At 42.9% G+C, this 27,871-nt stretch overlaps 1 protein-coding gene across 1 annotated transcript in view; it reads left to right on the top strand.

Annotated features, from left to right (window-relative positions):
• Window positions 1–27,871, top strand: part of abcc3 (ATP-binding cassette, sub-family C (CFTR/MRP), member 3) — a 48,873-nt gene that overhangs the window by 14,418 nt on the left and 6,584 nt on the right. Inside the window, exons 2-23 of the mRNA XM_080833865.1 lie at window positions 157–333; window positions 695–823; window positions 1,633–1,770; window positions 2,948–3,073; window positions 3,596–3,657; window positions 3,853–3,984; window positions 5,152–5,394; window positions 6,707–6,884; window positions 13,007–13,168; window positions 14,072–14,164; window positions 14,749–14,952; window positions 15,524–15,670; window positions 16,036–16,123; window positions 16,443–16,509; window positions 18,113–18,239; window positions 19,518–19,694; window positions 20,115–20,282; window positions 21,147–21,330; window positions 21,759–21,870; window positions 22,117–22,273; window positions 23,083–23,290; window positions 24,172–24,482. Of these exons, the coding sequence (XP_080689991.1) occupies window positions 157–333; window positions 695–823; window positions 1,633–1,770; window positions 2,948–3,073; window positions 3,596–3,657; window positions 3,853–3,984; window positions 5,152–5,394; window positions 6,707–6,884; window positions 13,007–13,168; window positions 14,072–14,164; window positions 14,749–14,952; window positions 15,524–15,670; window positions 16,036–16,123; window positions 16,443–16,509; window positions 18,113–18,239; window positions 19,518–19,694; window positions 20,115–20,282; window positions 21,147–21,330; window positions 21,759–21,870; window positions 22,117–22,273; window positions 23,083–23,290; window positions 24,172–24,482 (3,390 nt within the window). The remainder of the gene's footprint in view (window positions 1–156; window positions 334–694; window positions 824–1,632; window positions 1,771–2,947; window positions 3,074–3,595; window positions 3,658–3,852; window positions 3,985–5,151; window positions 5,395–6,706; window positions 6,885–13,006; window positions 13,169–14,071; window positions 14,165–14,748; window positions 14,953–15,523; window positions 15,671–16,035; window positions 16,124–16,442; window positions 16,510–18,112; window positions 18,240–19,517; window positions 19,695–20,114; window positions 20,283–21,146; window positions 21,331–21,758; window positions 21,871–22,116; window positions 22,274–23,082; window positions 23,291–24,171; window positions 24,483–27,871) is intronic.

Here is a 27,871-nt window from a genome sequence, read left to right on the forward strand (position 1 = left end):
GGCATAGCCACCCAGGAGAATGCCACTTCCCCGTGGGGATGGCTGTGCTGTAAACATGTTGAGAATCTTCCATGTCGTCATGGTTGAAGTTAGAACCAGTGGAAGTGACCATCTCCTTCTCTCTCTACCTCTCTCTGTCTCTTTCTGTCTGTACAGGATCTGAATCAGACCCTGTACGCAGAACAACCCGACCTCTCAGAATGTTTACAGATGTCCGTGCTGTCATGGATACCTTGTGTCTACTTGTGGTTGGCCTTCCCGTTCTACGCCCTATACCTCAAGAGGAACAACAAGGGCTACATCATGATGTCCATCCTAAACAGAGTCAAAACGGTAAACAAGGCACATTTAAGCTGTTCTCTGGCGTGATGATCACACCATATATACACATCCCAGAGGCATGTTGTGTACCTACAGAAACCTCCATCTCTGAGACTCTGAGAATTCCGAGTCAGAAGTCTGAGAGCCTCTTCATCTTGTATCTACACATATTTAATCTTGATGTCTGACCTCATGTGACAAAAGACACATTCCGATTCCACCCTGTCTTTTGTGTTTATCAGTCAGTGCCTCCAATTCAAGGGCCAAGGCCTCGGGATTGTGTATTTTTGTTAGATTTATGAAGAGAGTCTCTCTGTGCATCTGCTCACAACATTACCTCTTTTGGCCTCCAACTGATCCTTGTCTCTTGCAGATATTTGGCTTCATACTGTGGATAGTTTGCTGGACGGACCTCTTCCACACGTTTCACGAAATGCAGCAGGGAATCGTAACCAGACCCCCCATATTCTTCGTCACGCCACTGGTGGTTGGCATGACGATGGTGAGTATGTAGAGACTGCATCCACAGACTGCATCCGAGTTGGCCAAGCTCCCTCCTGAAGAGAAAGCATGTAGCGAGTGGGATATGGTCTGTTAATATTCCACGTATGCTGCAAAATTCCAGCTGTCATAGTTCTTTTTTGTTAATAGTTAACGCCTCTGGTGTGCCATAGCCCTGTGCCGTAGTGCTGAGAGATTAGCATGTAGCCTTTAGGGGCTCTGTGCAGTAACACCTTACACTGTTTGTTAGCTGTATGGGGCCATTGTAACATAAGATTAAGCAAATCAGCCATCTCTGTGGTGGGACTGGTGATAGATCTGTCTGAAAGATACAGCAGTACGTGTGCAAAACGCTGCTGTCTAATCTGTTTCCGGAAGGGTCATTTGTTTACAGGTTTACATTACAAGTTTCACCAAACCTCCTTCCTGGTTAAGTTCAGGGAGGGGAAAGCAATTAATTCAGTCATGCTTGATTTGTATTTGGGCTTGGTTTACATAACATCGCTAAATGACTTGCTCTGTACAGAAAGGATTAGCATGTTTTTCTTTGCTTGGAAGTCCTGCATAATTCAGATGAAAACCAGATATAAATTAAACACAGTTATAAAACAGTTAGGAATTTACCCGCACACAGTATTTTTTCAGGGCTGCCCTTTCTTGTAATTGTATTTCAAGAGGGTATACTCAATCCATGTGTCTCTGCCAATTTCATCAAGAGACTTTGCTTTGATTGAATTAAGCTATACATTAGCAAAGCAGCATCCGATTTCATTCACCATTTCCCCCTGTCTTTTGTTTGGTTTCCTCCAGCTCCTGGTAACCTTCCTGATCCAGTTTGAGCGCCTCAGGGGAGTCCAGTCCTCGGGGGTCCTTTTCATCTTCTGGGCGTTGTCAGTGCTGTGTGCAATTGTGCCTTTCCGCTCCAAGATCCTCCAGGCGTCTGCCAAGGTGATTGCCTTGTGGCAAACTGCTTGCACCGTATCATGATCATCTGCCGTAGTCTCATTTTTATGGGCATCTCTTGTCTCGTGGCTGGGTCAACAACCTGGTTCTGTGTTTGCAGCAGTGTGCCCAGTAAGCACCAGTGTGCAGGTCAAATTAGAGTGCATTTGCTCATTGGCACTCCAGTGCTCCTGAGCCCATGTTCTGAGCCTGTTGCCATGTTCCAAAATAGAACGTTGTGAGAATAAAAATCCCATATTCCTCAAGAATTTCTGTAGCTTTCATAGGGTGTTAAGGGATCCAAGCGGACATCCTTGTTGTGTGCGGGGAATGATACTGAGTATTTACAGTAGGTCTTTCATGTGTTCCCTGGACCTTTTATCTCCGTTGACAGCATGCTCAGCATTCGGAGGGACCATGTGAGGTTACTGACAGTATCAATTTTTCATCTTTTTTTTTTTTTTTTTTTCCTCCCTCTTGGTTTTTCCCCCTTTCGGCTTTCTTTTGCCATGCTTCCATCTCCCTATGTTTTTCATGTTGGTCTGTCATTCCCCCCTCCCCCCTCCCTCTCTTGCTCCCATTCCCCTCTTCCTCCTCTCCTTCCCCTCGCTCCCTCTCTCTCTTTCCTTCTCTCCATTCTGAGTCAGTGCAGTCCTCCGGTGAGTGAGGAGGTCAAGTGAGGACAAGGACTGCTCAGCACGGAGAATAGTGGTGCTGTTGTTTTGGTGCATTGCTCCTCACTTCACCTTATCTAACCTAACCCACAGGGCCTGTGGTGTCAGGACAAACACTTTTAAGGGGGGGATGGAGGGGAGGGGAGGCCAGGGGGGTTGGGGGTGGGCGGGGTGAGGTGCGTTCAAGGCCACCGGCTTCAGTAACCCCTGATTCTTAATCACATCTGCCCATTCAACGGATTTGAGAGGCTCAAAAATATTGACATGTCATGAGAACGCAGTTTGATGGAGCGCTTTGGCGATAGTGACCAAGACAGGCTCTGCCTTTAACTTGATTTTCTCATTTGACCATAGCACAGATGAGGATGATTGCTCTATATTCAAACGCATCAGCAAGACTCTGTGCTTTTTCTATAAATACAGATCAGACCTAAAATGACATGGAAGGCTTAAACGGCAGCGACCTTGTGATGAGCGGAATCGTTAATTGCCAATTTTATTTTCTTCAGGAGGAGATTGCAGACAAGCTGCGGTTCACCACATTCTACATTTACTTTGGACTCATCCTGGCTGAACTGATTCTCTCCTGCTTCAGCGAGAAACCGCCCCACTTCTCCGATGTGGTCACAGACCCTGTGAGTGTGTGTGTGTGTGTGTGTGTGTGTGTGTTTGTCTCTGTGTGTGTGTGTGTGTGTGTGTGTGTGTGTGTGTGTGTGTGTGTGTGTGTGTGTGTGTGTGTGTGTGTGTGTGTGTGTGTGTGTCTACTTTGCATGTGTGTGTGTGTGTGTGTGTGTGTGTGTACTATGCATGTGTGTGTGTGTTTGCATACTGTTTTTATGTGTATGTGTGTATGTATAATCGATTAGGTAAATTATTATCCTATTTCCTGTTATCACCATAACTGACTCGGGTATTCGCAATATAATCATGAAACAAACATGGAACAAAATCTGCAGAAACAATATGCTAGCATGAACATTTAAAAGCTAACCATGGTTACATTTTTCCTGGTTTGGTTCAGAAAATGCCTTTGATTTATTTTCATCTGGATCAACGTGTTGATTTAATTGTCCAACATTGTGAAATCTTGCTATGTCTGCCATATTATATGTGTAAACTTCTATGTTGTATAAACTAGCATCCTGTTCTCTTTGTAGAATCCTTGTCCTGAGTATAGTGCTGGCTTCCTCTCCACCATGACGTTCTGGTGGTTCACAAGGTAGGATTCTTTCACTCTGTGTATTTCCATTGATCTTGAATTATTCATAGCTCTCTTTAATGCTACACCATGGAGACCTCAGGAATGTACTGAATCTTATATTAAATTTATGTTCCATAGGTCCTTACTGTTACTGAGAGCTCCTCTCCGGCTTCTGTAATAAATGCCTTTGCCTTTTATTCCCCTATGTAATAGAATGGCTATCCAGGGTTACAAATCTCCCCTGGAAAGCAAAGACCTGTGGTCTCTCAACAAGCTAGACAGGTCAGAGGGGATAGTGTCTAAGCTGCTGAACGAATGGGAGGTGGAAAAGGCCAGAATACAAAGGTACAGGTCACACCATACTGTCCAGTCTGTTTTGCAAAACAAACCCAAAAAGTCCATTTACTCTGCATGTAGTATTCGAGTTTAAACTCACACATTTAAACAATTTTAAAACTGTGAAAACAGCTTTTTAGACAACACTGTTAAAACAAATGATGTCCTCGTATAGCTGCAGATGTCTTGAGGGAAATCAATATAGTGATATGGGTATGCACAAGGAACAAAAAGGATGCTGAAAAGATGAATTTGATTCAAATGTGTAGCTCCCAGGAGATAGATTCATATCATGTTGCATATCATTTGCTATTCTTGATCAGTGTTAATATTATCTGTGTGAAGCGCCACATATGAACTTCCTCTTTGTGATAAGGCATTAGGCTCATTTCTTAGATATGCCTCCTGTTTTTAAATAAAGGTTAAAGGGTGTGAGGGTCACCCATGGTTAATGACAAGAGTTGACTGCAGTACCCCATATTCACATGGAGTAGGATAATGAAAACACATTGAACTTCATTGGCTTTGTTTGTCCTTATTCAGTTGGACGTGAAAGCCAGTGAAGTACATCAAAGGAGGTAGAGGGGCTTGTAGAAACAAGCTTTAAAGCATGTGTGTGTGAATGGGGTTTAACAGAGAGGTGAGCCTTGGCATTTAAGCCACTTGGGTTAATATCAAGATCGCGTTTGAGCAAAACACCAAATCAAATCGAGTTCCTGCAGCTTCACAAAATGGAGCCCACTGTACAAACAGAGGACTTTTTCTCTTCATGCTTGACCCATGAAATGGGTGTGTTCCCTTAACTTCAGCCCACCGCATTGTTTTACCCTCTCCCTCCTTCCTTTCTCTTTGAGCTCCTGGTGGTGTTATTTCTTAGTAGAATTGAAGGGGGGGGGGGGGGCTTCCTACTTTCAACAAAGTGTTGTAACTTGAAACTGACAAGATGGCTAAGCTTATTTAACGAGAGACCTGCATATATATACAGTATATAACAAAAAACTTATGTTGTTAATCCTGTAAGTCATTCCTCATTTATGAAGAAAAATCAGCGTTGCTGGTTTCACATCCCTCCGCAAAAAGTAAGTGAGAACTTCGAAAAGGTTGTTTAAAAATGAAAGTGTGCAAACTGAAAGGCACTGTTCTTCTTGTTTTTTCGCACCACCCTCTCATGAGCAGCCAGCAAGACAAGCAGACGCAGGCCCTGTACTCCAAAGTACCCTCAGACGGCACCAACAACCACGTGGGCGCCAGCAACGGAAACCCAGAGGAGGTGGAGGTCCTGCTGTCCAAACAGAAGGCGTCCCGCCAGCCCTCCTTCCTGCGCTCGCTGCTGCGCGCTTTCGGACCCTACTTCCTCATTGGCTCAGCCTACAAGCTTCTACAGGATCTCATCACCTTCGTCAACCCACAGCTCCTAAGGTAAGGCACCAGTCTCATATGAGCCAGTGTCTCTTATAAAGTATGCAGTATTCAATATAAAGCACATTGATGGTGAACATTATGAGGTACACAGTACACTCATATATTGTACACAGGAACTATGCAATATACGATATAAAAACAAACTTATATAAATTACAGTGTTACAAGTATAAAGTATGCTCATATTGAGACCACAGAGCACAATATAAATTATATTATATTATATTTTTATATATATTAATATATGGATATACACATATTAAGTGCTCTCATATGAATTATGCCACGTAGAACACAAGTATAAATCAGTTTTTACATGTGATGGATGAGTTGTCCCAAAGAGGGAAAGTGTTTCCAGACTAGGGAATGCACACTGACTCACATGTCCCTAAAGAGCAGCTATGACTAATATAAAGAAGGGCAAAACCAATCTCTACTCTCACTACTGGCTCTACAGGTTTGCCACAGGCACAGAAGGGAGAAAGTTCTTACTGTGCCCCTAAATGTCGAATGTCAGTCTGTGAGAGTGTGTTGATGGATATGTTTTATCTCAGTGATTGATGGCTTTTTGGCCATCTTTCAACTGATGTGGTAACCTCATCGTACAAATTGAATCCATTCATTCATTCATTCATTCATTCATTCATCATTCAATGCAGGGTTAAATTGTTGAATCGAATACTTCTCATTTGCAAATTTAAGCCCATGGCCTCTATTTGCAAATTAGATTGCCTACTGCTTTCTGACGAGCATTCAATAACACCTGTTGTGGTCACTAAACAGTAGTACATTGAGGTAGCAGCATTTGTTTAGGGAAACATAGCAGGAAATGATGAATGTTTTGATTAGAGATGCCCTGGAGCCATTTAAGATCTGTTCATCCTTTGTCTTTGCTCTCAGCGCCAGTTCCCGGGAACGTCAAGGGTGTTTTGCCATGCAAAGAAACCATGCAAATTTGTTACCACGACTTTTCAGGAAACGTGGACCAATTTGAATTTAGTGGGGCCTTCAGTCAATAAATACTTTCCCTGTTTGACAGCCTGTTTGTCATATGGAAAAAAAGCATAAAATGAGTGGTGCTAGCAGCCTTATGTTGTGGTATATTTTCATGTTGAAAGGTCATCTGTCGTATCCCATCTCGATAAAGAAAACAGAACGCAACAAAACACCACTGCGATATTCGAAACTAATGCTCGGAGCCCTGCCATCTCATTGAATGTGTTTTCCGCCATCTCATTGAAAATGTGCCATGTCCCTAAAACCAGTTTGGTGAACACATTTGGTGTTTGTGTGATGTTTTTTCCAACAGCGCGCTTATCTCATTCATTAAGAAAAAGGATGTGCCATCATGGTGGGGCTTCGCTCTGGCCTTCCTCATGTTCGGCTGCGCCATCTTGCAGACCATCATCCTGCACCAGCACTTCCAATACTGCTTTGTTACCGGGATGCGGCTCCGGTCCGCCATCATCGGAGCCATCTACAGAAAGGTAAGAGGCCGTAGATGTCAGGCCTCTCTTTCTCTGAAGTCTAGGATATTACAGGATATTACGTTTTCTTTTCACTGATTAGGAAGATGTTGTGAGTTATGTGTGTTTTCAAGCTATGAGCCTCCGTGTATCAATACCACTGAAAGCTGGCTTTTGAAATAGCATAGTTTTTTTTTTTTTTAAGAATTGTTTTTGGGCTTTTAATGCCTTTAATTGACAGAGCAGTGACGATTGTGACAGGAAATGAGAGGGAGAAGAGGTGGGGAGTGGACAGGAGAAATGGCATCGGGCCGGATTCGAACCCGTGACCTCCTTGAGCGTCAAGCCCGGATGTGGTCAGGGCTACTGTTTGAGCCACAGTGCCCCCCTGAAATAGCATAGTTTGTTGGAATCTTGGAGGAGGACTGTCTGGGGATGGGGGTGGGGGCGGGGGGGTGACATTGGCACCTCTATGAGAGGACAAAGTTCTGTGCAGTAAAGAAGCAACAGGAGCCAGGCTGGCTTCCTCCCTTTAACCAGGCCACAACTTGGTAAACAAACCGTTCACCTCTTCCTCCTTGGCAAACATACAATTCACCTCTCCCGTTCTCTTAAAGTTAAAAATATGTAAACCAATAAGAGCAGACTGTGAACCATCAAGGGTACTTTACACAGTAGTGCCACGGATTATGCCAGTTAGGTGCTGTTAGGTGGAAATGAAATTGAGAAACCATTGGTATCTTCTTTGATAAGGTGTTTCTTTGACCACTGCTGTGGTGGTTGAGGTTTGTGGTTGGAGTTCTTCTGAAGAAAAGTTATTGGCTGGCTCTTGAGAAGAGCTGTAATTACACTTTAGGGGGAAGCTTAGCTGTATTATTCAGGTTACTTCATTCGCACATTATTTCACTGCCGCTCAATGTACCAGACACACTTGAGGATGTTCATGTATGAAAGTGCTGAACAGCCTTTTCACATTAAATATTTAGCAACTCATTTTTGCCACTCGTTTCACACTTACACTTGAACTTGCTATCCCAAATGTACTTCCTTATTTGTAAGCATTTAGGAATAGCTGTATTGACTTCATTCTTTATCTAGCATTAACTTGGTTTATAACCATTACATTAATCACCATAAGTGCTGAATACAACCTTGAATGCACCCACCCACCCAAAGAGCCAAGTTTGTGACTGACATTCTCAGGCCCTGTGGTGGCAGTTGGGACACTGGGATGGTGACGAAAGAACGTTTTCTTCATATTGGTCACAAAACAGAGCATTTTGCAGTTGTTGTGTGTGGTTCATTAGCATACTTTTGAAGTCTGGCCAATGGCTTGCTGGGAATGGTGCTCACCGTTGCTCATTGTTCAGTCATCGTTGCACTGGAAAGAAGTCGCTTTTTCTCTCAAATGAAATGTGAGACAATTTGGACATACAAAGACCTAAGTCCTTTGGACCTAAAGACCTAACCTGTGAAGCGTTTAGGCAGGTGGTGCAATTGCAATGAGGGACCGAGAATTAATTATTATGGCTATCTATACCATTAAAAAGACCTTCTTGCCTGGTAAATATACATTTCATTTGCTATTTCATAGGATGAATAAGCAGTGAGGTAATGGCTTGAGGTGCCACATTGTCTACATACTGTAGCATTGTATGTAAACAGAATTTTAGAGTTGCCAATGACTAGCTTGGTGGAGAAGTTCAAGTGAGCTAAGGCCAGCCTAGAGATGACATTGCCTCGGTCTAAGGATCAAGAAAACTGCTCCAACACTGAAAACAAGGAAGAAGTGGAATCCACGGTAACAGGTTCAACATGCACTAGCGCATTACCAGGGTTTTTCCTGGGTCAAAATGGCTCTTCGGTGCTCCCCAAAAAAAATTGAGCGCTACGCGCGCACAGTCTGTTTTTTTTTACATTTCATAAATAATGGAGGCTATGCTTGAGGTGATCATTTTGCTTCCACTTTAAATTAAAATAGATAGGCTAATATATTGACAATAGTCCAAGCCCCATGGTGCTATGATGTATGGTTCAAAGATTCAAGATCAAGGTTTACCTCGTATGCAAACTACTGAAATCTATATCAATAGAATCTAGAACTAACCAGTGGTCAGAAATGGAACACACGAATTATGAAAGTCAAGTTATCTATTATTACTGTTCATGTTTATTATACAAACCTACATACCATTATTTTCACTAATGGAGGCTGCGTTGGAAATCAATAATCAAACTTATTGTCGGGCTGGCCCTTGCAGTGGAACGACAGTTTTCAACCGCACCGGTTTATCAATACTAATATTAATATTATTATATTCGAGATGCAACACAAACGAGTTGAGCTTTCAAAACCAATGCGGTTGTCTGCCTTTCCGAGGCCCCGCATTCTACTGGTACTCGTTTAAACGCGTAGACAAATCAAGTAGCCTAATAGCCTACACCTGTGTAAGTTCTCAATATAGCAGATATTTTAATAAATTGAAAGCCATGAATATTGAAACCGCGGACTGATGAAGTCAGGATGCATCCGCAGGTTGAGTATTTAAGTGATTGGCTCTGTCCATTCGCGCACCTCACAGTTGCTTATAGATCAGACGTATCAACTCGATTACTATTGATCAAAACAGAACGAGAGTTCGGCTGTAGCCTACTTGAAACACACTATTCAGAACACATTCGCTGACGTGCATTGCATACGTGATGATGCTCACAAATCTGCTTAAAACAACTAGTGAAGGTGTTTTAGAATAATATTTATGCCATATACAATAAGTGACTTTATGTAAACACCACTTATTAATGTTAACTGCCTAATTATTTAGCGCAATGCTAGCATGACTCTACCGTAATTCGATTTTTAACCAAGGTAGCCTATTGTACCTATTGAGCCTGTTGATCGCGACCTGTTTACAAATCTGGTTAAAAAGATAAAGGTGAGCTGTTATTTACAGATACTAAATATTTCCCAGGCATCTAATGGCTTACAGCTACCTGTAAAGCATCTAAACGTACAGAGTAAGGTAGGTTGACTGCTAAATCGGCAGCCACCAGTCTTTGGATAGCTCTCATAAATCAGTTATTGTATATGGGCCATTCTACCGAATTCGTGTAATATGCAGTCCCTCAACAATAAAAACTATTTACAAAACAATTAGGTATTTAGGCATAGATATTTAATTAGAAAATGTTATGGTCTAAATAAACCCAATGCATTACATGAGATAGTAATAAGCTAAATATATGCAAAATCATCATTTATAGGGTACTTTCTATTGGGAAGTAGCTGTCCCCAACCCTGACATCTAAATTTCAATGCCTTTAAATAACACTTTTCAATTTTTTTTGATTTTTTTCAATGATTTAATTTCAAAGAACTTTATGATTGGGTTGAAACAGAACTTGGAATATTTAGATTTATTGTGGGTTTAATTTTTAAATCAATTTACTATACTCAAAAAATCATGTCCCTAGTTTTCATGTCACTACCGAAACACAAGAGTTTTAGTCCATTGGCTGAGCCTGTGTTTTAGCCACGACTCTACATTTTTGACCATGCAGTGACACTGCATCTCTGTCCCTCATGGTTGAATGGTAAGTAGCTAAATCCCATAGTTTTTATATAAATGTGTTCCAAAGTCTGAAAATCGACGTGTAACCTTAAGAATTGTCACTACCGAAACGCATGTTTTCTTCAATTAAGTAAACCTTTTGGGGTTTCATGGAAAATCTTATGTTTGTATGTGTGTTCACCTCTTCAAAGATGTGTTTGAAAGCCGTGTGCTTGCTAGAATTCTTTATTTATGCTTAAAGTTAGCTAGAATTGTCACTACCGAAACAGTCACTACCGAAACATATGGTAGTGACCAGATGATTTGGGTAGTGACTAAATTAAATGGTAAGTAGTTCAATCCCATAATTTTTAAATATATGTGTTGTGTGGACTAAAGGGAGGCCCAGAGCACCTTTTGGATGATTTTGGGAGAGAAATGAACATCCATCCAACAGTGCAGTCACTACCGAAACAGTGCAGTCACTACCGAAACAGATAAATTGAACTTGAAAATTTGGTAAAAAATTAATTTCTATGGATTTCATTGTGAAAACCTTCAAGAAATATTTGTAAAAATACACTTCAGAGAAGGGAAGGAAACACAATCTGAACAGGTCAATAATAATACTGTTTTACTATAGTAAATGTGATGTTTCGGTAGTGACAATTTTTGGAAGAGGAAAAACATTCCGACACATTCTGAAAATACAATATAAAACTTGACTGTTCTTTTACTAGATATATGTACTTTAGATATGGAACAATATACATACGGACAAAGTTTTGGGAATAAACCATAAAAAAATTCAAAACATATCCGACATGACTTTGCATCAATTCGGTAGAATGGCCCATATATGGCATTAATATTAGTCTTACCATTACACATAGGATATATAGGTTCACGCACACACTGCTTAAATAAAACTTAAAGCCTACTATCAAAGTATTGTTTTTTTAAGATAATGTAGGCAACTGCTTGCTAGCTGCTTTATACAAAAAAAATCAAATTAAAGTGACTAACGTCTTGCAAACTTGGAGAAGCCTCTGTTCAATGATTGGCTGAGGGGGTAGGAGGTGGCATCTGCTGCTGCTGCTTGAATTCAACGTGAGCGCTTAAAACACCATTAAGCTGAATTGGATGACAGTTTTTTTCTATCGCAGACTTTTTTTTTTTGCCTTTAGGCGCTCGGGATTTTTCATAGGCGTTCGGGAAAACGGCTTAGGCGCGCGCCTACATTTTCTCTATGCAGGAAAAACCCTGATTACAGCAGGGATATCATTGGGAAGGTACAGAGTTGAGAAGCAGGGTTTGGGTTTGTTGGCAGTAGGAAAGCATCGGGTTAGATTACATCACTGTAGAGGAGGCAGATGGTTGCCACCTTTGTTCACGAGCAAGAAGAGTAAACTAGATAAGCAGCAGCTGCTTCAGTGGCAACGCAAGGGCAATGGATAAACTGGTGGTATAATGTTGAGAAGAGGGGGATCCGCTGGAGTGAAGTGTGGGCGATGGATGCTAACCGCATCAAATGCATTGTGGGAGCCACATGGGCATGGGGGTGGCTCATTTAAAAATATTCTGTCTGGATGAAAAACTAGCTTGACCCAGGGTCGCTACACGTGGAGACATAATCAGGTTTTAAAATCATTGGCAGGTTTTTTTGAGAATAAACAAGTTGAGGTTAATCCTTTGCTGGTTAATGTACAAACAGCACTGGCAAAGAGTGGGATTTGAGATGATGTTGGAAGGCAACCTCAAGTTCCACAGTGTATTTTTTTGACTGCTATGAGATCAGACATGTATTCTGAGTGTAAGCGCATTGTTTACTTTGAGTTAATGATTCCCTTTGAGGATGCGATTGAGTAAGTCTTTGAAAGGAAGAAGCTAAAGTATAAGGAACTGGTAGAGGAAGTGAAAGAACGAGTTTGGCAAGTGGAGATTGGTTGATTTATTTTGCCGCTTCTTTTCTCTTACTGTACACATACAGGTGGTGTTTTGCCTATACAAAATAAACTCATAAACCTCATACAGGGGACATGAATCCACTGCAAGGTAATTGTGGCCTTGTCTGTCTTCTTCATGATTTTTTGTTCATATGCCGTTGTTCTGGTTAAAGCAGATGATGTCATCTGACAATATCACAATGACTCGCTAATTAATGAGCAAAAGTGCAGAAAGAACATTCCCCAAGAAATTGTCTTTTTAAGCCAGCTTGACGTGTCTATTTTGTTCCGCGTCTCGGTATATTGAATTGTAGATGGTATTTTGCAGTGGAGGCCAGTGGCGGTGTCTGACATTTTGTGTTTAAAGCGTGTGATTGATTGCACTGATTAAGTGTGAATGGTGGGAGAAAAGTGCTGACAGATGTATCAAAGGAGACAACATTTCTCCCTTGACATCTCCTTAAACTGATTATTAAGGGAGGTGTGATTGAATTATGTGATGAATTTTGGATAAATGAGGGATCGAAGTGAGTAAGTATATTACTGACTAAATGATTGAATGAACGAATGAATGAAAAGAGAAAGAAAGAAAAAAAGAATGGCATTAAAAGGAAGGAACTAACTATAAAAAACGTCTGTCTTCTAGTCGCTGGTCATCACGAATGCAGCAAAGCGGTCATCGACCGTGGGTGAGGTTGTCAACCTGATGTCTGTGGACGCCCAGCGCTTCATGGACCTCACAACCTTCCTCAACATGCTGTGGTCCGCTCCGCTGCAGATAGTACTGGCACTCTTCTTCCTCTGGCAGGTACAGCCCACAAGGATCAGTACTGGACCAACGTTACCTACTGTATGTCTCATGGAACTACCTGTGTCCCACCTATACCTCACCAGACCTACCTGTGTCACACCTATACCTCACCAGAACTACCTGTGTCCCACCTTTATCTCACCAGACCTACCTGTGTCACACCTATACCTCACCAGAACTACCTGTGTCCCACCTATACCTCACCAGAACTACCTGTGTCCCACCTACCTCACCAGAACTACCCCGTGTCCCACCTTTATCTCACCAGACCTACCTGTGTCACACCTATACCTCACCAGAACTACCCCGTGTCCCACCTTTATCTCACCAGACCTACCTGTGTCACACCTATACCTCACCAGAACTACCTGTGTCCCACCTATACCTCACCAGAACTACCCCGTGTCCCACCTTTATCTTACCAGACCTACCTGTGTCACACCTATATCTCACCAGAAATACCTGTCACACCTACAGTACCAGTCAAGAGTGTGGACACACCAAACAAGTTTTTTATTTACTTTTATTATTTTCTACATTGTAGATTTAGTACATCATTCCATATGTGTTCTTTCGTAGTTTAAATGTCAGTATTAATCTACAATGTAGAAAATAATAAAAGTAAAGAAAACACTTCTCCAAAAAACTAAAGCTGTGTCCAAACTTTTGACTGGTACTGTATATCTCCCCAGACCTACCTCTGCCTAACCAAAACTGCCTGTGTCATGACAAAACCAATACTGACTGTATACCACTCCTCTCCACTCTCCCTCTTTTTCTCAGACATGGTTATTTAATTCACATTCACTGATCAATGACATTCAATGGAAAAAAAAGCCTAACACTTGTTTTAATTCCTTCCATATAATGTAATATAGTGTTTGTGTTTGTGTCAAGTAGAATTTGGGGCCGTCTGTCCTGGCTGGAGTTGCAGTGATGGTTCTGCTAATCCCACTCAATGCAGGCATTGCCATGAAAACCAGAGCTTACCAGGTAATCAACTTGTCTTACAACTCAGCACTTTGCGTTTTGGTGAAGGAAACTTTGTGAGGCCATCAAAAAATCTGGTAATGATGTTATGAGTTAATAGACTGTCATTGAGTAGTGTTTCATCATGTAGGCCTAGCAGATGAATCTTTTCAGACGGCCTTCTGTGAAAAATGCATCAGTAATTGAACGGCAAAACATTGAATAGTGGGACACTTTGTTCATGGTCATTTGTACATGAGAAAACAAAATATATTTATTGGCACAGTTATAAAACATGCTGCCATAATCCCATTTGTTCCCAAGTTGCTATTTCACCTCACTAATACAATTGAGGCAAATTAAGCCATGCTTCTCAGAAAAGTACCTCGTGTGTAGCAAGATCAACCAGTATAACCAATAAATTGTGATATAATTCTTTAAGTAATCGCTTAAAGGGCTTAAGCACTTGAAAGGTGATAGCTGATAGGTGGAATATGGATAATAAATGAATCATGTGCTACAACCTTTTGCCTGACCATTTTAATAATTCTGTTTAGCTTTAGTAAAAACAAAGAATAGTTTGTGAAAAATGTTTTCTATTTTGACAGGTTGAGCAAATGCAGTACAAAGATGCCCGCATCAAGCTGATGAATGAGATTCTGAACGGTATCAAGGTGTTGAAGCTCTACGCCTGGGAGAAGTCCTTCCAGGAGAAGGTTCTAGAAATCCGCCAGAAGGAGCTCAATGTGCTGCGCAAGACCGCCTACCTCAGCGCTCTCTCCATCATGGCCTGGACCACCGCACCCTTCATGGTGAGGACACCCTGCATGCAGAGACATTCCATATATTTCCCAGTCAACTGGTTTGAATGCGAACAAACACAAGCAACCAGTCGACCATATGTAAATATCAATAATCAGATTGGACTTAAAAGCGCAAGCCCTTTTGTCTACGACTGACTCAAGAGGGCAAAGCAGTTCACAAAAGTAAGGCTTAGGAGGAAAGAGCGGGCCCTCTAACAGTTTATGCCATTGTGATTAGGCAGCGGGAATGAACGGGAACAAACCAAAAAAAAAAAGTGGAATGTGCCTTTAGACAAACAGCTCCATGTCTAACAAAATACCAGGTGTTCTTCAGATAAGTGGAGTACCTTATCTATGAGTCAGGTTTCAGAGACCTCTAATGGTTCACTGCAGGAGTATTGAAATGCCTCCAGTCACGTGTTCGTGGGTTTTTTATAAACACTGTCAAAAAACAGAAAAACACGTGGTGACCCTGAAAAACGTGCAAGTTTGGTTTGTGATTTAATGTAAACCGTAGTGGTAGTAACTCTGTAAAGACACCATATCTCACTGTTCTTTTTTTTCCGTAATGTCTTTTCAGGTTGCCCTAACATCGTTCGCCGTGTATGTGATGGTTGATGAGAACAACGTTTTAGATGCTCAGAAGGCCTTTGTGTCCTTGTCTCTGTTCAACATCCTGAGGTTCCCCCTAAACATGCTACCCCAGGTCATCAGCAGCATTGTGCAGGTAAGAGCCTCTCCCCCTGCACAGATCCCACTTTTAATTTTATTTCCCAAACCGTCTCATCCTTTTCCGAACAAACCCAGGAGCGGCCACGTGCTTCCAAGTAGAGTTCAGTTTACCCTTGGATGTGGGTGACTCATTGGAAGGAGAATGTACTGTATACATGCAAAAGGTCTGTTTTGTTTAAGGAAAGGAAGGACTATTTATACAACTCTGCTCTTACTCTGGTCAGTATCATCTTCATTAATCATCTAAGATGCATCACTTGTTGTTACTCTCTCTCCCTCTATCTTGCTCTCTCTTTCTCTCTCTCTCTCATTCTCTCTTGCACTTTCCTGTTTTGTTTCCCTTGCTGACCCCGGGGACAGGCCAGCGTGTCTCTGAAGCGAATCCAGAGTTTTCTTAGTCACGATGAGCTGGATCCTGAAGCCGTGGACCGAAATCACACCAGCTCAGGTACGCACCCCCCACCCCCCCAAACACACACACACACCCTCATGCCCCCTCACCCTTTTGTTCTGGCTTACATCACGTAACCTGAAAACCTCCCCTGACAGGTTAGGATTAGTCTCCACTTCTTGTTTGTTTTTTCCCCTCCTTCTTTCCTTTTCTTTTCTTGGGCTGTGAGTTTCTATTTCTGTCGAGTCATTGTGAGTTAGCTCTCATATTAAGGAGGACGGGAGGGTCTACAACAGACAGTTTGTGTTGAGTCATTGCCATTTTAGTGTCTCTCTCTCTTGACTTACAAATTGGACAATGTGCTGTTCACTTTCAGAATTTGCTGTGACCGTCATCAATGGCACGTTCTCATGGGCCAAGCAAGACGCCACCTCGCTTCACAAGTAAGAGCTCACAGACCATCTACCAACCCCACAGGCCATCCATGTTCCCACTAACACACAAAAACAATGAAAAGTACATTTCCATTCACATTTTATTCTTTTACCTCAATTGACATTTACCCCAAGTTATCAGTACAGTACCGTACAGATATACATTTGACTTGGACACTGATACATTTTTTTTTAAATCAGTGTATGTGTTCTATGGTATTGAACCCATGATCTTGGTGTTGTTAGCATCTTGCTAAAAGAGTAAAACCAGTATTACAAAGCAGTGAATACATGCCCGCAAAACAAGCGAAACGCCATTATTTTCCAGACCGAGGCATAGACATAGATGAGGAAAATTGGGCGAAGCAAGCAAAAACAGTAAAGAAAAGTTTAATCCTATGCAAATGAGGAGCGAATTTCTGCCTGTTGCGGCCAATATGATAGGTTGTTGTCGTCTCTGGCAGTTTGAAAACTGCAGGACTATGGCGTTGTTAGTTTAATTTGCTATAAAGAACAGCTTGGAGGGCCGTGTAAGGGGTTGTTGTTGTTCCCAGGAGGTTAGATATTTAATCCTGGGCTTACTTTAACAGCATGACAGTGAAGACAAGTGACTGTTAGCCTACTTGCTGGCTAGCTTGCTAGTTCAGTCCGGTACACCAGTCCGGTCCACCACACGCCACAACACACCTACTCCAAGTGAAGCGAGCACAGTGCACAATAGAGACATGTTGATGATGTGTTCAGTAGACACATGATAGCATTTTATGTAACACATTCTACAAACCCAGTTTTGCAACTCTGTATGGAGGACAGGGGTTAAAAAAGCAAGCAACTCGGGTGCGGTTTGTTTGCATTTACCTGACACTAATTAAATCAATTTGAGTTAGTCCAGAAATCAAATTGAGCCAGGAATCAAGTAGGAACTAATTATGGATGGCTTATAAATGACTCTCCTCCTATTACTGTCTAGCCTGGTTGGAATGGCTTTTTGCATTTACATTTACATTTAGTAAGTTAAGTTTTCATCAGTTGCCCATGTGTGCTCCCTCCCTCTTCCATGTAGACTACCTATATGTCTGTGATGATGTCTTGTCTGTCTGCGGTTGAAATGTTTGTTTGTTTGTTTGTTTGTCTGCTGTTGTCCTGATATGTGTCTCTTTCCTGCTCTAATGTGATGCCATCTGGCTGTAGTCCCAAATGGATATAGTCAGTCTTTGGTCCTAATCTGATATCACTGGTCTGTAATGCCTGTCTATTGTCTGTGCAATGTCCTTGTCTCTAGCCATAAGGTCTCACCGTCTGTCACCCTAATGTGATGTCTGTGTCAGTCACCCTGATGTGATATATCTGGGTCTGTAGACCTAATGTGATGTTTCTATGTCTGTGTGTGTAATGTGATATTTCTGTGTCGCTGTGAAGTCCATGTCTGTGTGCCTACTGTGATACGTCTGTGTCTGTTGGAATAACGTGACGTGTCTCTGTGTCTCGCTAGCATTAATTTGATGTCTCTGTGTCTGTTGTAATAACGTGACGTGTCTCTGTGTCTCTCTAGCATTAATGTGTTGTCTCTGTGTCTGTTGTAATAACGTGACGTGTCTTTGTGTCTCTCTAGCATTAATGTGATGGTGCCCCAGGGTTCGCTGCTGGCGGTGGTGGGACAGGTGGGCTGTGGGAAGTCCTCCCTGGTGTCAGCCCTCCTGGGGGAGATGGAGAAGCTGGAGGGACAGATCTCAGTGAAGGTGTGTGCAGCCAGAACCAGTCAGTGCCTAGGGAGCACGAGGAGCGATGGAAGCAATGCCCTTGTGGTGTCATTAGTTTGAAGTGAAACTCACTGGTTGCTGTTATGTAAATTATACACTAAGCACAATATCCCTATAAGGCCTGCACGGACACAGAGCTTTCATAATGGGCTATTAAGACAACTAAAATGGCCTTTTTATGGTGGGATATCATTTATATGGATGTGTTAATCAAATTGATGTCCATTTGATCTATCCTCATACAAACTGAAGCAAAAAGCCCAAGCGCAGTCTACACCATGCTACCCTCTTAATCCGTCCTAAAATCTTGTTAGACTGTTGTGAGCCGTCACAAGACAGTGGCAGCCTTTAAAAATCTAATCTTCAAAGCGCTCTCTCTCTCTCTCTCTCTCTCTCTCTCTCTCTCTCTCTCTCTCTCTCTCTCTCTCGCCTTTGCAGAGGTTAAAAGCCTTTTCTCTTTAGTGGTTGTAGCTGGATTAAAGGCACACAGGAACCCCTGCCAGCCCTTTGACAGAGCACACAGCTATTGGGAATCCAGGAGCTAAATTGAACCAAGCTGCTCGGGAGCGAGGGGTTATTTTTGTTCTCTGTGCACAGTTGCCGTTCCACCGGTGGTCACAGGGAATGTAGATTGCCAGTGTCTTTTTGTGCGGATTATGGGGCAGAGGTGAAGAAGGCGTGTCAAGAACTTTTGTTTGTTTAATTAATCAATCAGTTAATGGCTTTATTGATACAAAGTAGATAATCCTATAATGAACTTGAGGCCTGCCACACAATGACGTTGGACATGGCAAACCAGGTGCATCATCTGAACGTATGACCCTGTAAGTCTACGCAACAAGTTGGCAACCTTGTTTCCACTGTTTGCATTGCAAGCAGAGCACAACAGCATTTAAACTGTATTAGCATGCGTGTAAGCATTGTTCACTTAAAAAACTGCGATAGTCAATTAATGATGATGGTTAAAGTGAGATCGACTGTTTCAATCACATTCCCCATGTCTCCCCTCCTGCTAACCTCTCTGTCTCTCTCTCTCTCTGTCTCTCTCACCCTCTCTTTCTCTCTCTCTCTCTCTCTCTCTCTCTCTCTCTCTCTTTCTCTCTGTCCTCTCACCCTCTCTCTCTCTCTCTTTCTTTCACCCTCTCTCTCTCTATCTATCTCTCTCTCTCTGTCCTCTCACCCTCTCTCTCTCTCTTTCTCTCACCCTCTCTCTCTCAATCTCTATCTCTCTCTCTTTCTCTATGTCCTGGTCTGCAGGGCTCAGTGGCTTACGTGCCCCAGCAAGCCTGGATCCAGAACTGCACGCTGAGAGACAACATCCTGTTTGGCAAGCCCTACATGGAGCAGAAGTACCGATGCGTCCTGGAGGCCTGCGCCCTCGTCACTGACCTGGAAGTGCTTCCCGGCGGCGACTTGACTGAGATTGGAGAGAAGGTACAGAACGAGGAGGAGTCTCAGTAACTTCAAGGAGCCTGTTTTTGTTTTTGTGTGTCCCAGTCATGTGCCTGTCAATCAAATGAGCACTTGAGTGGAGAGGGTTCAAATACACTATTCTGCCACATTTGGAGACCTAAATTTCATGGAAGTAGTAGTCGTAGTTGAATTTCTCATTTTATTTTTTTTAATTCATCAATTAATTATGAACCCAACACTGGATCACAGAACTATAACCTATGCGTTACAAACTACAAAACAACTATAAAATAACTGCAACCCCTCAGCCGCAGGGTGTAATGTTTACCATATCAAATGCAGATTGTGCCTTATGAAATACTGTATATGAAGCTGATGATCGCCAATGCTGATTCTTGTTACCTATCTTCGCACAAATGTAAATCACCCATCCTCCTTTAGGGCATCAACCTCTCTGGGGGGCAGAGGCAGAGGGTGAGCCTGGCGAGGGCGCTCTACAGCGACGCCGACGTCTACCTGCTGGACGACCCGCTGTCTGCCGTGGATGCCCACGTGGCCAAGCACATCTTCGACCACGTGATCGGCCCGGACGGGGCCCTTAAAGGAAAGGTACTGTCAGGATCCTCAGAAACGGTGTTTTTCTTTCCTCAGATGGCCCCTGGGCTGAGTGGAGAGTTTGAGTAGTGCTGGCCTATTCCTCAAAATAGGGTTTTAATTGTTCATTTAATTTCACTTCAGTGCTTGGCGGTTCTGAACTACTCTTGAATTACTGCTTTTTTTTTTTTTTTGCCAAACTGTAGATAGTCGAAGGAAGTACAGAAGTGCAGATATCTTTTATAGGAAAGGATCATGTAAGGCAAGCATTAGTGCAGTGGAAGCTGACTACATATAGTTGAATATCATTAATGGACTAAGGACTACACTAAGTATGTCCTTGTGTATTATGTTTTGAATCGCTTACGATTTATAAAACCAATAGAATGTAAAGCAGCACAATGGAGGAATTGCTAATCGCTAACGAGATGCTAGCAGCTAAACCTAGCGAAACCTCTTGAAATTTGCTTACTTTGACACTAGGACAAACAAATAGTCAACAAATTTCCTAACACAGTCAAACATCAGGCAAGTGCAACACAAGTTCTGAAGACAGTAGTAACCGGGCGGCTTCAGGCAAACTTACATAACGCAGTAATAATATATAATAATAATAATATGCCTACGGACCCTGGTATGGCAATGGCACCGAGGTGATTCTCCATATTAAACGTCATTGTTGCGCCCCAATTTTTTAAGCTGTTATTTTAAGGTAAAACTGCTAATCCTAACCCTTACCCTGAGTTATTTTAAGGTAAAACTGCTAATCCTAACCCTTACCCTGAAGTACAATTCCTACATAATGCCACTTTAATACAATGTCACTAACTTAATTATTTTTGTATGTTTGTTTGTGTGTGTGTGTGTGTGTGTTTACAGACACGACTTCTGGTGACGCATGGCATCACCTTCCTATCTCAGGTTGACAACATCTTGGTGATGATAGACGGTAGAGTGTCTGAGACGGGCTCCTACCAGGACCTGCTTAGGCAGAACGGAGCTTTTGCAGAGTTCCTGAGGAACTACTCTCTTGAAGACATTATAGAAGATGATGACGGGACCAGTAAGCTTTAAGTCCTCTGCCCCCTTGTGTGGTGTGTGTGGAGTGGGAGTGTGTGTGTGTGTGTGTGTGTGTGTGTCTGTGTATGTGTGTGTGTGTCTGTGTTTATTGTCTGAAAGTATGTGTTCATACTTCGTAACAGGAATGCTAAAGTTGGGTTCTGGGATCTGTATTTGCTCATTACGTCAAAAACAACAATCTGGTCCAGTGAAATGAACACAGCAAAAGTAAATTAACATCTTAATGAACTTAAACGTGTTTGACTGTTAATTGTTGTTCCATATGTGTTGTCTCTTACGATGGCTAATACAGAGACGGGTTATTCTCCTTTTCTTTCGTCATACTGTTCCACAAAGCTGAAGTTAGAAGTGAGTGAGTAATTGTAAGTGAGCTCTTACATAACGGCTCTTTCTCTTCACTTTGAAACCCAGTGGAGATGATCGAGGAGGAGGATGAAGCATTTCCCGACGATGCGCTCAGCAACCACACAGACATGGTGGACAACGAGCCAGTTGTAAACGAGACCCGCCGGCAGTTCATAAGGTATGTATTGTCAAGGAATCCATGCGTGTTGATACTTGCATAATTATGTTTCCATTTTAATTGCTTTATCCACACACATGGACATTTCATTTTTAGGTTTGATTGTCATTTTTTTCATAACATTAGAACATTAGAATAAAGATCTGTCGAGTGTCCTGAAAGACAACCGAGTGAGAAAGTTCCTATTACCAGGTTCTGATAGTTCTCCCATTCTGAGCCCTCCTCTCCTCGCTCATTCCCTGGCAGGCAGATCAGCGTGATGTCCATAGACGGGGAGAACCCCAAGACCAAGTCCATCCGGAAGCGGCGCTGCAGCGTGCTCAAGCACGCGGAGCCCACGCCCGAGAAGAAGGGGCCCAAGATGGACAAACTCATCCAGGCGGAGACGTCGGAGACAGGCAGGGTGAGGAGAAACAACAACCCCACCAAAAAAAACACTCGGCCGTTGCCACATGATGGAGGAGGAAGAGATGCCGTAGGAACGCTGGGCTCGAGCCAGAGACTGAGTTGATTGACCTAGCAAAGTTCTTTTTAGCCAGGGGGGCAGCATAATTGGCTTTTGTAAATCCTGAATTTGAATTAACATCAGTGTTTGAGTGCAGACTGCCCATACTGTGCGTGTGTCATTCTTTAGACTCTCTCTGGTAATCAGGCTGGTAATCACGCCGTCTCGCCATCTGTTCAGCTGTCTGTCCATCCACCCCAACTGCCACACACACCAACTGAAAAATGTGTTTCTTTGATACCCATAGAGTCTACAGTTTATCTTCTGCAAATTCTTTCATTCAACAGGAACACATTGATATCTATTCCCATTCCTAAAACTCTAAAAAAGTATGTGAGGTTCTAATGATTTTAAAATGCTTCTAAATAATATGAAGCCCTAATTCACTATCATGACAAGGGCTTAATTGGATAGTTACATGTTAGCATGTATCACACATTTCACAACTAGCCCTTTTACAACCCCTTAACCTAAACATGGGCATAGGCCTACGTCCTCTATACGAGCGTAGACTTTAATCGCCTAACCTTGCCCATCTCAGGCTCATGTTGTGTGTGGTCCTTCCTAACCTTGCCTATCTCAGTCTCATGACGTCTGACGTTCCCGCTATGCAGGTGAAAATGATGTGTCCTTAACACGGGCGTAGACTTTAATCGCCTAACCTTGCCCGTCTCAGGCTCATGTCGTGTGTTGTTCCCACTGTGCAGGTGAAGATGAAGGTGTACTGGGTCTACGTGAAGGCGGTGGGGCCCTTGCTCTCACTCTTCATCTGCTTCTTGTACGCCTGCCAGAGCGGGTCGGCCATCGGCGCCAACATCTGGCTCACCAAGTGGACCAGCGACGCCGAGCTCAACCGGACCGACACCAACGTGGACATGAGGGTGGGGGTGTACGCCGCGCTGGGCATCACACAAGGTAAGCGATTGCGTCGGCTGGCGGTTTTTAAGGGATTACTTTAGGAAAAAGGCAGCGCTTCATACTACCACAACCGCTTAGGGACTCTCACAGAGAATGTAAAATATATAATATAAAAATATATATAAAAATAATGAAATTGTTCAAAAAGACAGTTTGAAGAGGCTATCAGTTCAAGGCATCTGCAGTCTAATAGATGTTTCCTCCTTTGTATGTCGCTTTGGATAAAAGCGTCTGCCATATGTAAATGTAGATGTGGTTACCGCGGTACTACTGCTGAGAGCGGCGAAGTGGAGTGAGTGAAGCAGACTATAGACATCTGACGCATCTGAGGTGTTTACACAGAAGGCCCAGCTTAAGGTTAACCTCAAATGCTGGAGAGCCTGCTGAGACTAATGTGAAACTTTAAGCCCGAGCACGCTGTGTGACGGAAACGCAGACTCTGAGTCTCACAAGGATCACTTACAGGGCCCCACATTTCAGCCAGATAAGTACCACTGCCTGAATACATTGAATATATTGATACAAAACATAAGATTAGAAATAGATTTACTGTTTGTTTCACATTAAGAAATGTAATTGTAATGTGTGTGTTAGTGTTTGAGTTAAATTGGAGAATGATGTGGATGGGCTGGAATTTAATTGCCAATGCGTCTGTGTGCTTGTTCGTGCTGCAATTATGGTATGACCCCTAATTCACCTCCACCTGTAGTATTTGCTTGTGTCGGGATTTCCTCTCTCCTTCTATTTGACTGGACCTCCCAACCTCTCCCGTAATAAGACACAGTAGCTATCCTCACCTCCTCTCTTCCTCCTCTCTCCTCTTCCCTTCCTCCCTCCATCTCACACACACACTCACACACACACACACACACACACAGGCGTCCTGGTCATGCTCTCCACACTCATCCTGTCACTGGGCAAAATCAAGGCGGCGCGCAAGCTGCACAGCGGTTTGCTCGAGAACAAGTTCCACACGCCGCAGGCCTTCTTCGACACCACCCCGCTGGGACGCATCATCAACCGCTTCTCCAAGGACATCTACGTGATCGACGAGGCGCTGCCCTCCACCGTGCTTATGTTCCTGGGCACCACCTTCAGCTCGCTGTCCGTCATGATTGTCATTATTTTCAGCACACCCATCTTTGCCGTGGTCATCGTGCCACTAGCTCTCATCTACTTCTTTGTGCAGGTAAAAAAAAAAACACCAGAAGAGGGAGAACTGGAAACCAAAAAAAGTTCTGGAGAAAAAAGGTTCCGGTTCCGATTTGGTGTTGTGCTGGTTCTTTCTTTTGATTCTTTTTGTTTCTTTTTCGCAGTTGGAATGCTGGCCTTGTTTATGCGCAGTGTGCGATTGGGCCTTCAGAGCTTCCTTTCCATTGCAGCTGTTCTTCCTCGTCATGGCAGGACCCTTCCTTACAGTATTCACACTACTGACCTGTAGCTTTCTCTCTCTCTCTCTCTCTCTCTCCCTCTCTCTCTCTCTCTCTCTCTTTCTCCCCGTCGCTTTCTCTCTCTCTCTTTCTCTCTCTCTCCCTCTCTCTCTCTCCCTCGCTGTCTCTCTCTCTCTCTCTCTCTCTCTCTCTCTCTCTCTCTCTCTCTCTCTTTCATTCTCTTCTTTTTCTGTTGATTCTGTTGATCTCCACACAGTTGCACAAGATTCTCAGCGACTCAGCAGCCTGCCTGTTTCCTGCCCACTGCAAGCCTGTCTGCTTTCTCCTTCCCCTCTGTACACACACACACACGCACACACACACACACACACACACACACACACAGACACGCAAACACACACACACACACACACACTTGCACATACACACTCACTCTCTCATGCACGCACGAGCACACACACACACACACACACAGGTGTGTACACAAGGATGTGATGAGCTATACAAAGACTATGCAATGGTGATGGTAGTGTGCTGTTCTGTGACGCAACACCATTCTCTGTCTGAAGTAGGCTGGGACTTGGACATGTGGCCCTCCTTCTTTTTGTAGAATGGTGCACTGGCGCCTCCTAGTGGCTTTAGATAGAGTTGCAGTAAGGTGTTTGTGTGTTTTCACTTGTGTAGTTTAGAATGGTCTGTTTACACTTATATTGTTTCAGGTGGAGGTCTAAGGAGAGCCTTTTCACCATATGTTTTTGTTTGCAGTATTGCACACCACATGAAGGTTTCCGAAAATCGCCTCAGCCTCCCTCTCTTTGTTTCAGTTTTAACAGTGGGTTTCATCCCGCGCAGATTCAGCAGACCTATTCCACCACCCCATCACCCCCCCCACCCATTGTCTCTCTCTCCCACCCGTCCACCTCCCTTCCCTCTGACCCGTCTCCACCCACAACTCTGGAGACGCAACCCAAGAGACGCTCGCAAATAAACCTTTTTTTCCCTCCAAAAAAAAAGAAAAGAAAAACAAAAGCAAGCAACCAAAAAATCGAGACAAGCAATTAACCCATCCTTCATCATTGTCTCTCGTTCAACCCCCCCCCCCCCCCCCCTCTCCTTTTGACCTCCCTTCCCCTCCCCATCCCTCCCCTTTACTCCTGCCCCCCCCCCCCCCCCCTACAAACAGGTTTGCTGATTCTGGCCAACTGTTTACTGTGCCGGGCGTACAGCATGTTGAAGGCGTCGCGTGACACCCACCAGCACATGCTCCAGGGTGTACTGCGCGCGCCACAGTCCTTTTTCGAGCGCACTCCCACCGGGAGGCTCCTGAACCGCTTCGGCAAAGACGTGGACACAATAGACACGCTCCTCCCAGACAATATTGATATCTGGATGCGGACTTTCTGGTACACAGTAAATGTGCTGATCATATGCTCTGCCCTCACCCCTCTGATCCTCATAATCATAGTGCCGTTAACGGTGTTCTATTGGTGGGTCCAGGTAAATGGGAATTTACCATCTGCTAACTCGTGTTTTTTGTTAGTTTGTTTGTTTGTTGGTTTGTTGTTGTTGTTTCTGTTTGTTAACATTTGACAAGCATGATATATAACATTATACGTGTTATCATGTTGTGTTTTTATGTGTGTGTTTTTTTTATGATGGTACGTCTTTTTTTCTTCTTTTTTTTATCACTGTCCCAGTGCCACAACCATAGCATGCGATTTCTAGATTTCTTTCCTTTTTTTCTGTCTTTTCTTCTTCTTCTTTTTTACTAGTCAAGGTTAGTAAGGTCAGTAAGGAGTGAACCCTGACTCAGCTGTGAGAAACTCCTGTGTTTCACCAGACCTCCATCTGAGTCACTACACTCTTTGTGTGGTGCATTATTGAGAGTTATGCTGAGTAGTGACCCTAAGTGGTCAGAGTTGGATATTGCACTTGCAGTGTAACTGCCGTTACTGGCTTCACCGTAACTCTCAATCCCAATTGGGAAGGACGTATTTATATTTTTATGGCCGGGAGGTACTTCTGTTTTCGTATTTTCGTTTTTGAATTTGTTGTTTCTGAGTCATAGACATTGCTATGCTAACTCCCTGGTTTAAATAACAGTGTAATGTAGTTGTTTTGGGCTGAATTGTTTGTATGAGGACAGTTTGTTCAGCAAGAACAAAGTGTTGTCATAGACCAGTATTTTGATGTTCGGGTTGAATAGGTTTCTGTGCCTTGATTCATTTGGCATTTTAGCTAAGTACCATTTGATTGCAAATGTGTCAATGTCACTAATCCATATCAGGCAGAAGCTTCTCCTCCCTGGAGGCCTTTCTTGTTCCCTGGCTGCCTAATCGCATCATTATTAACTAACAGTGAACTCAGATTGAGAATCTTCTAACTGAATCAACTTTCAATGTATAGACCCAGTACAAAATAGTATATATTTTTCCAGTGTTTATCCCCAGGAGTGTTATGGGGGCTTATAGACAAGTATATCAAGAATATACTACATAACCATGATCAAGCAGAAGACAGTCCACAAGCCTACTGAGAGATCACACTGATCAAAAGCTTGAAGCTACCTTGACTCTCCTCCGAATGGGATTTTTTTAATCGTGCGTTGCTTCTCCTTTTACTGATGATTAGTTAGTAGTTCCACTTGTGCCTCAGATCTTAGGAAGGTATGTCAGTGAACCGAAACTCGAAAGACGGAATTGATTGAACACTCCTACCTGAACTCCATAATGGTTGTATCACCTCATTGCTTTTCTCTGTTTGGTACTCCTAATATCTTAGTAAGCAACTGCGCCTCTGCTTTTGTCTGGCTCTGTGTTTTATTTGATTTGATTTTAAATCATTTCCAAATATTTCCGCCGTTGCTTTCAAACGCTTTTTGCATGTTTCCTGCTGGGTCTGGCTCTTTTCTTTGGCCATGACACTAAATGTTAACAATTTCTTCAAGGCAACAACAGCGAGGGAATGTTTTTTGTATTTTGTTCAAATTTACTAACTGTATGAATTGCCAGCTTATAGTGCTGTAAAATTCATCAATGGTAATGTTATGGTAATTCATCATTTGTATTTTACGCCATTTTAAAATATTTATAATTTCTGTTTAAGTATTATAATTCTGTTGTACCATTTATGATTCATTTTATGCTTTGAGAAGGACTTGAGAAACCATCTTCAGAGTTGAACGTTA

The sequence above is a fragment of the Sprattus sprattus genome, assembly GCF_963457725.1.
Source record: "Sprattus sprattus genome assembly, chromosome: 3".
Taxonomy (NCBI): domain Eukaryota; kingdom Metazoa; phylum Chordata; class Actinopteri; order Clupeiformes; family Clupeidae; genus Sprattus; species Sprattus sprattus.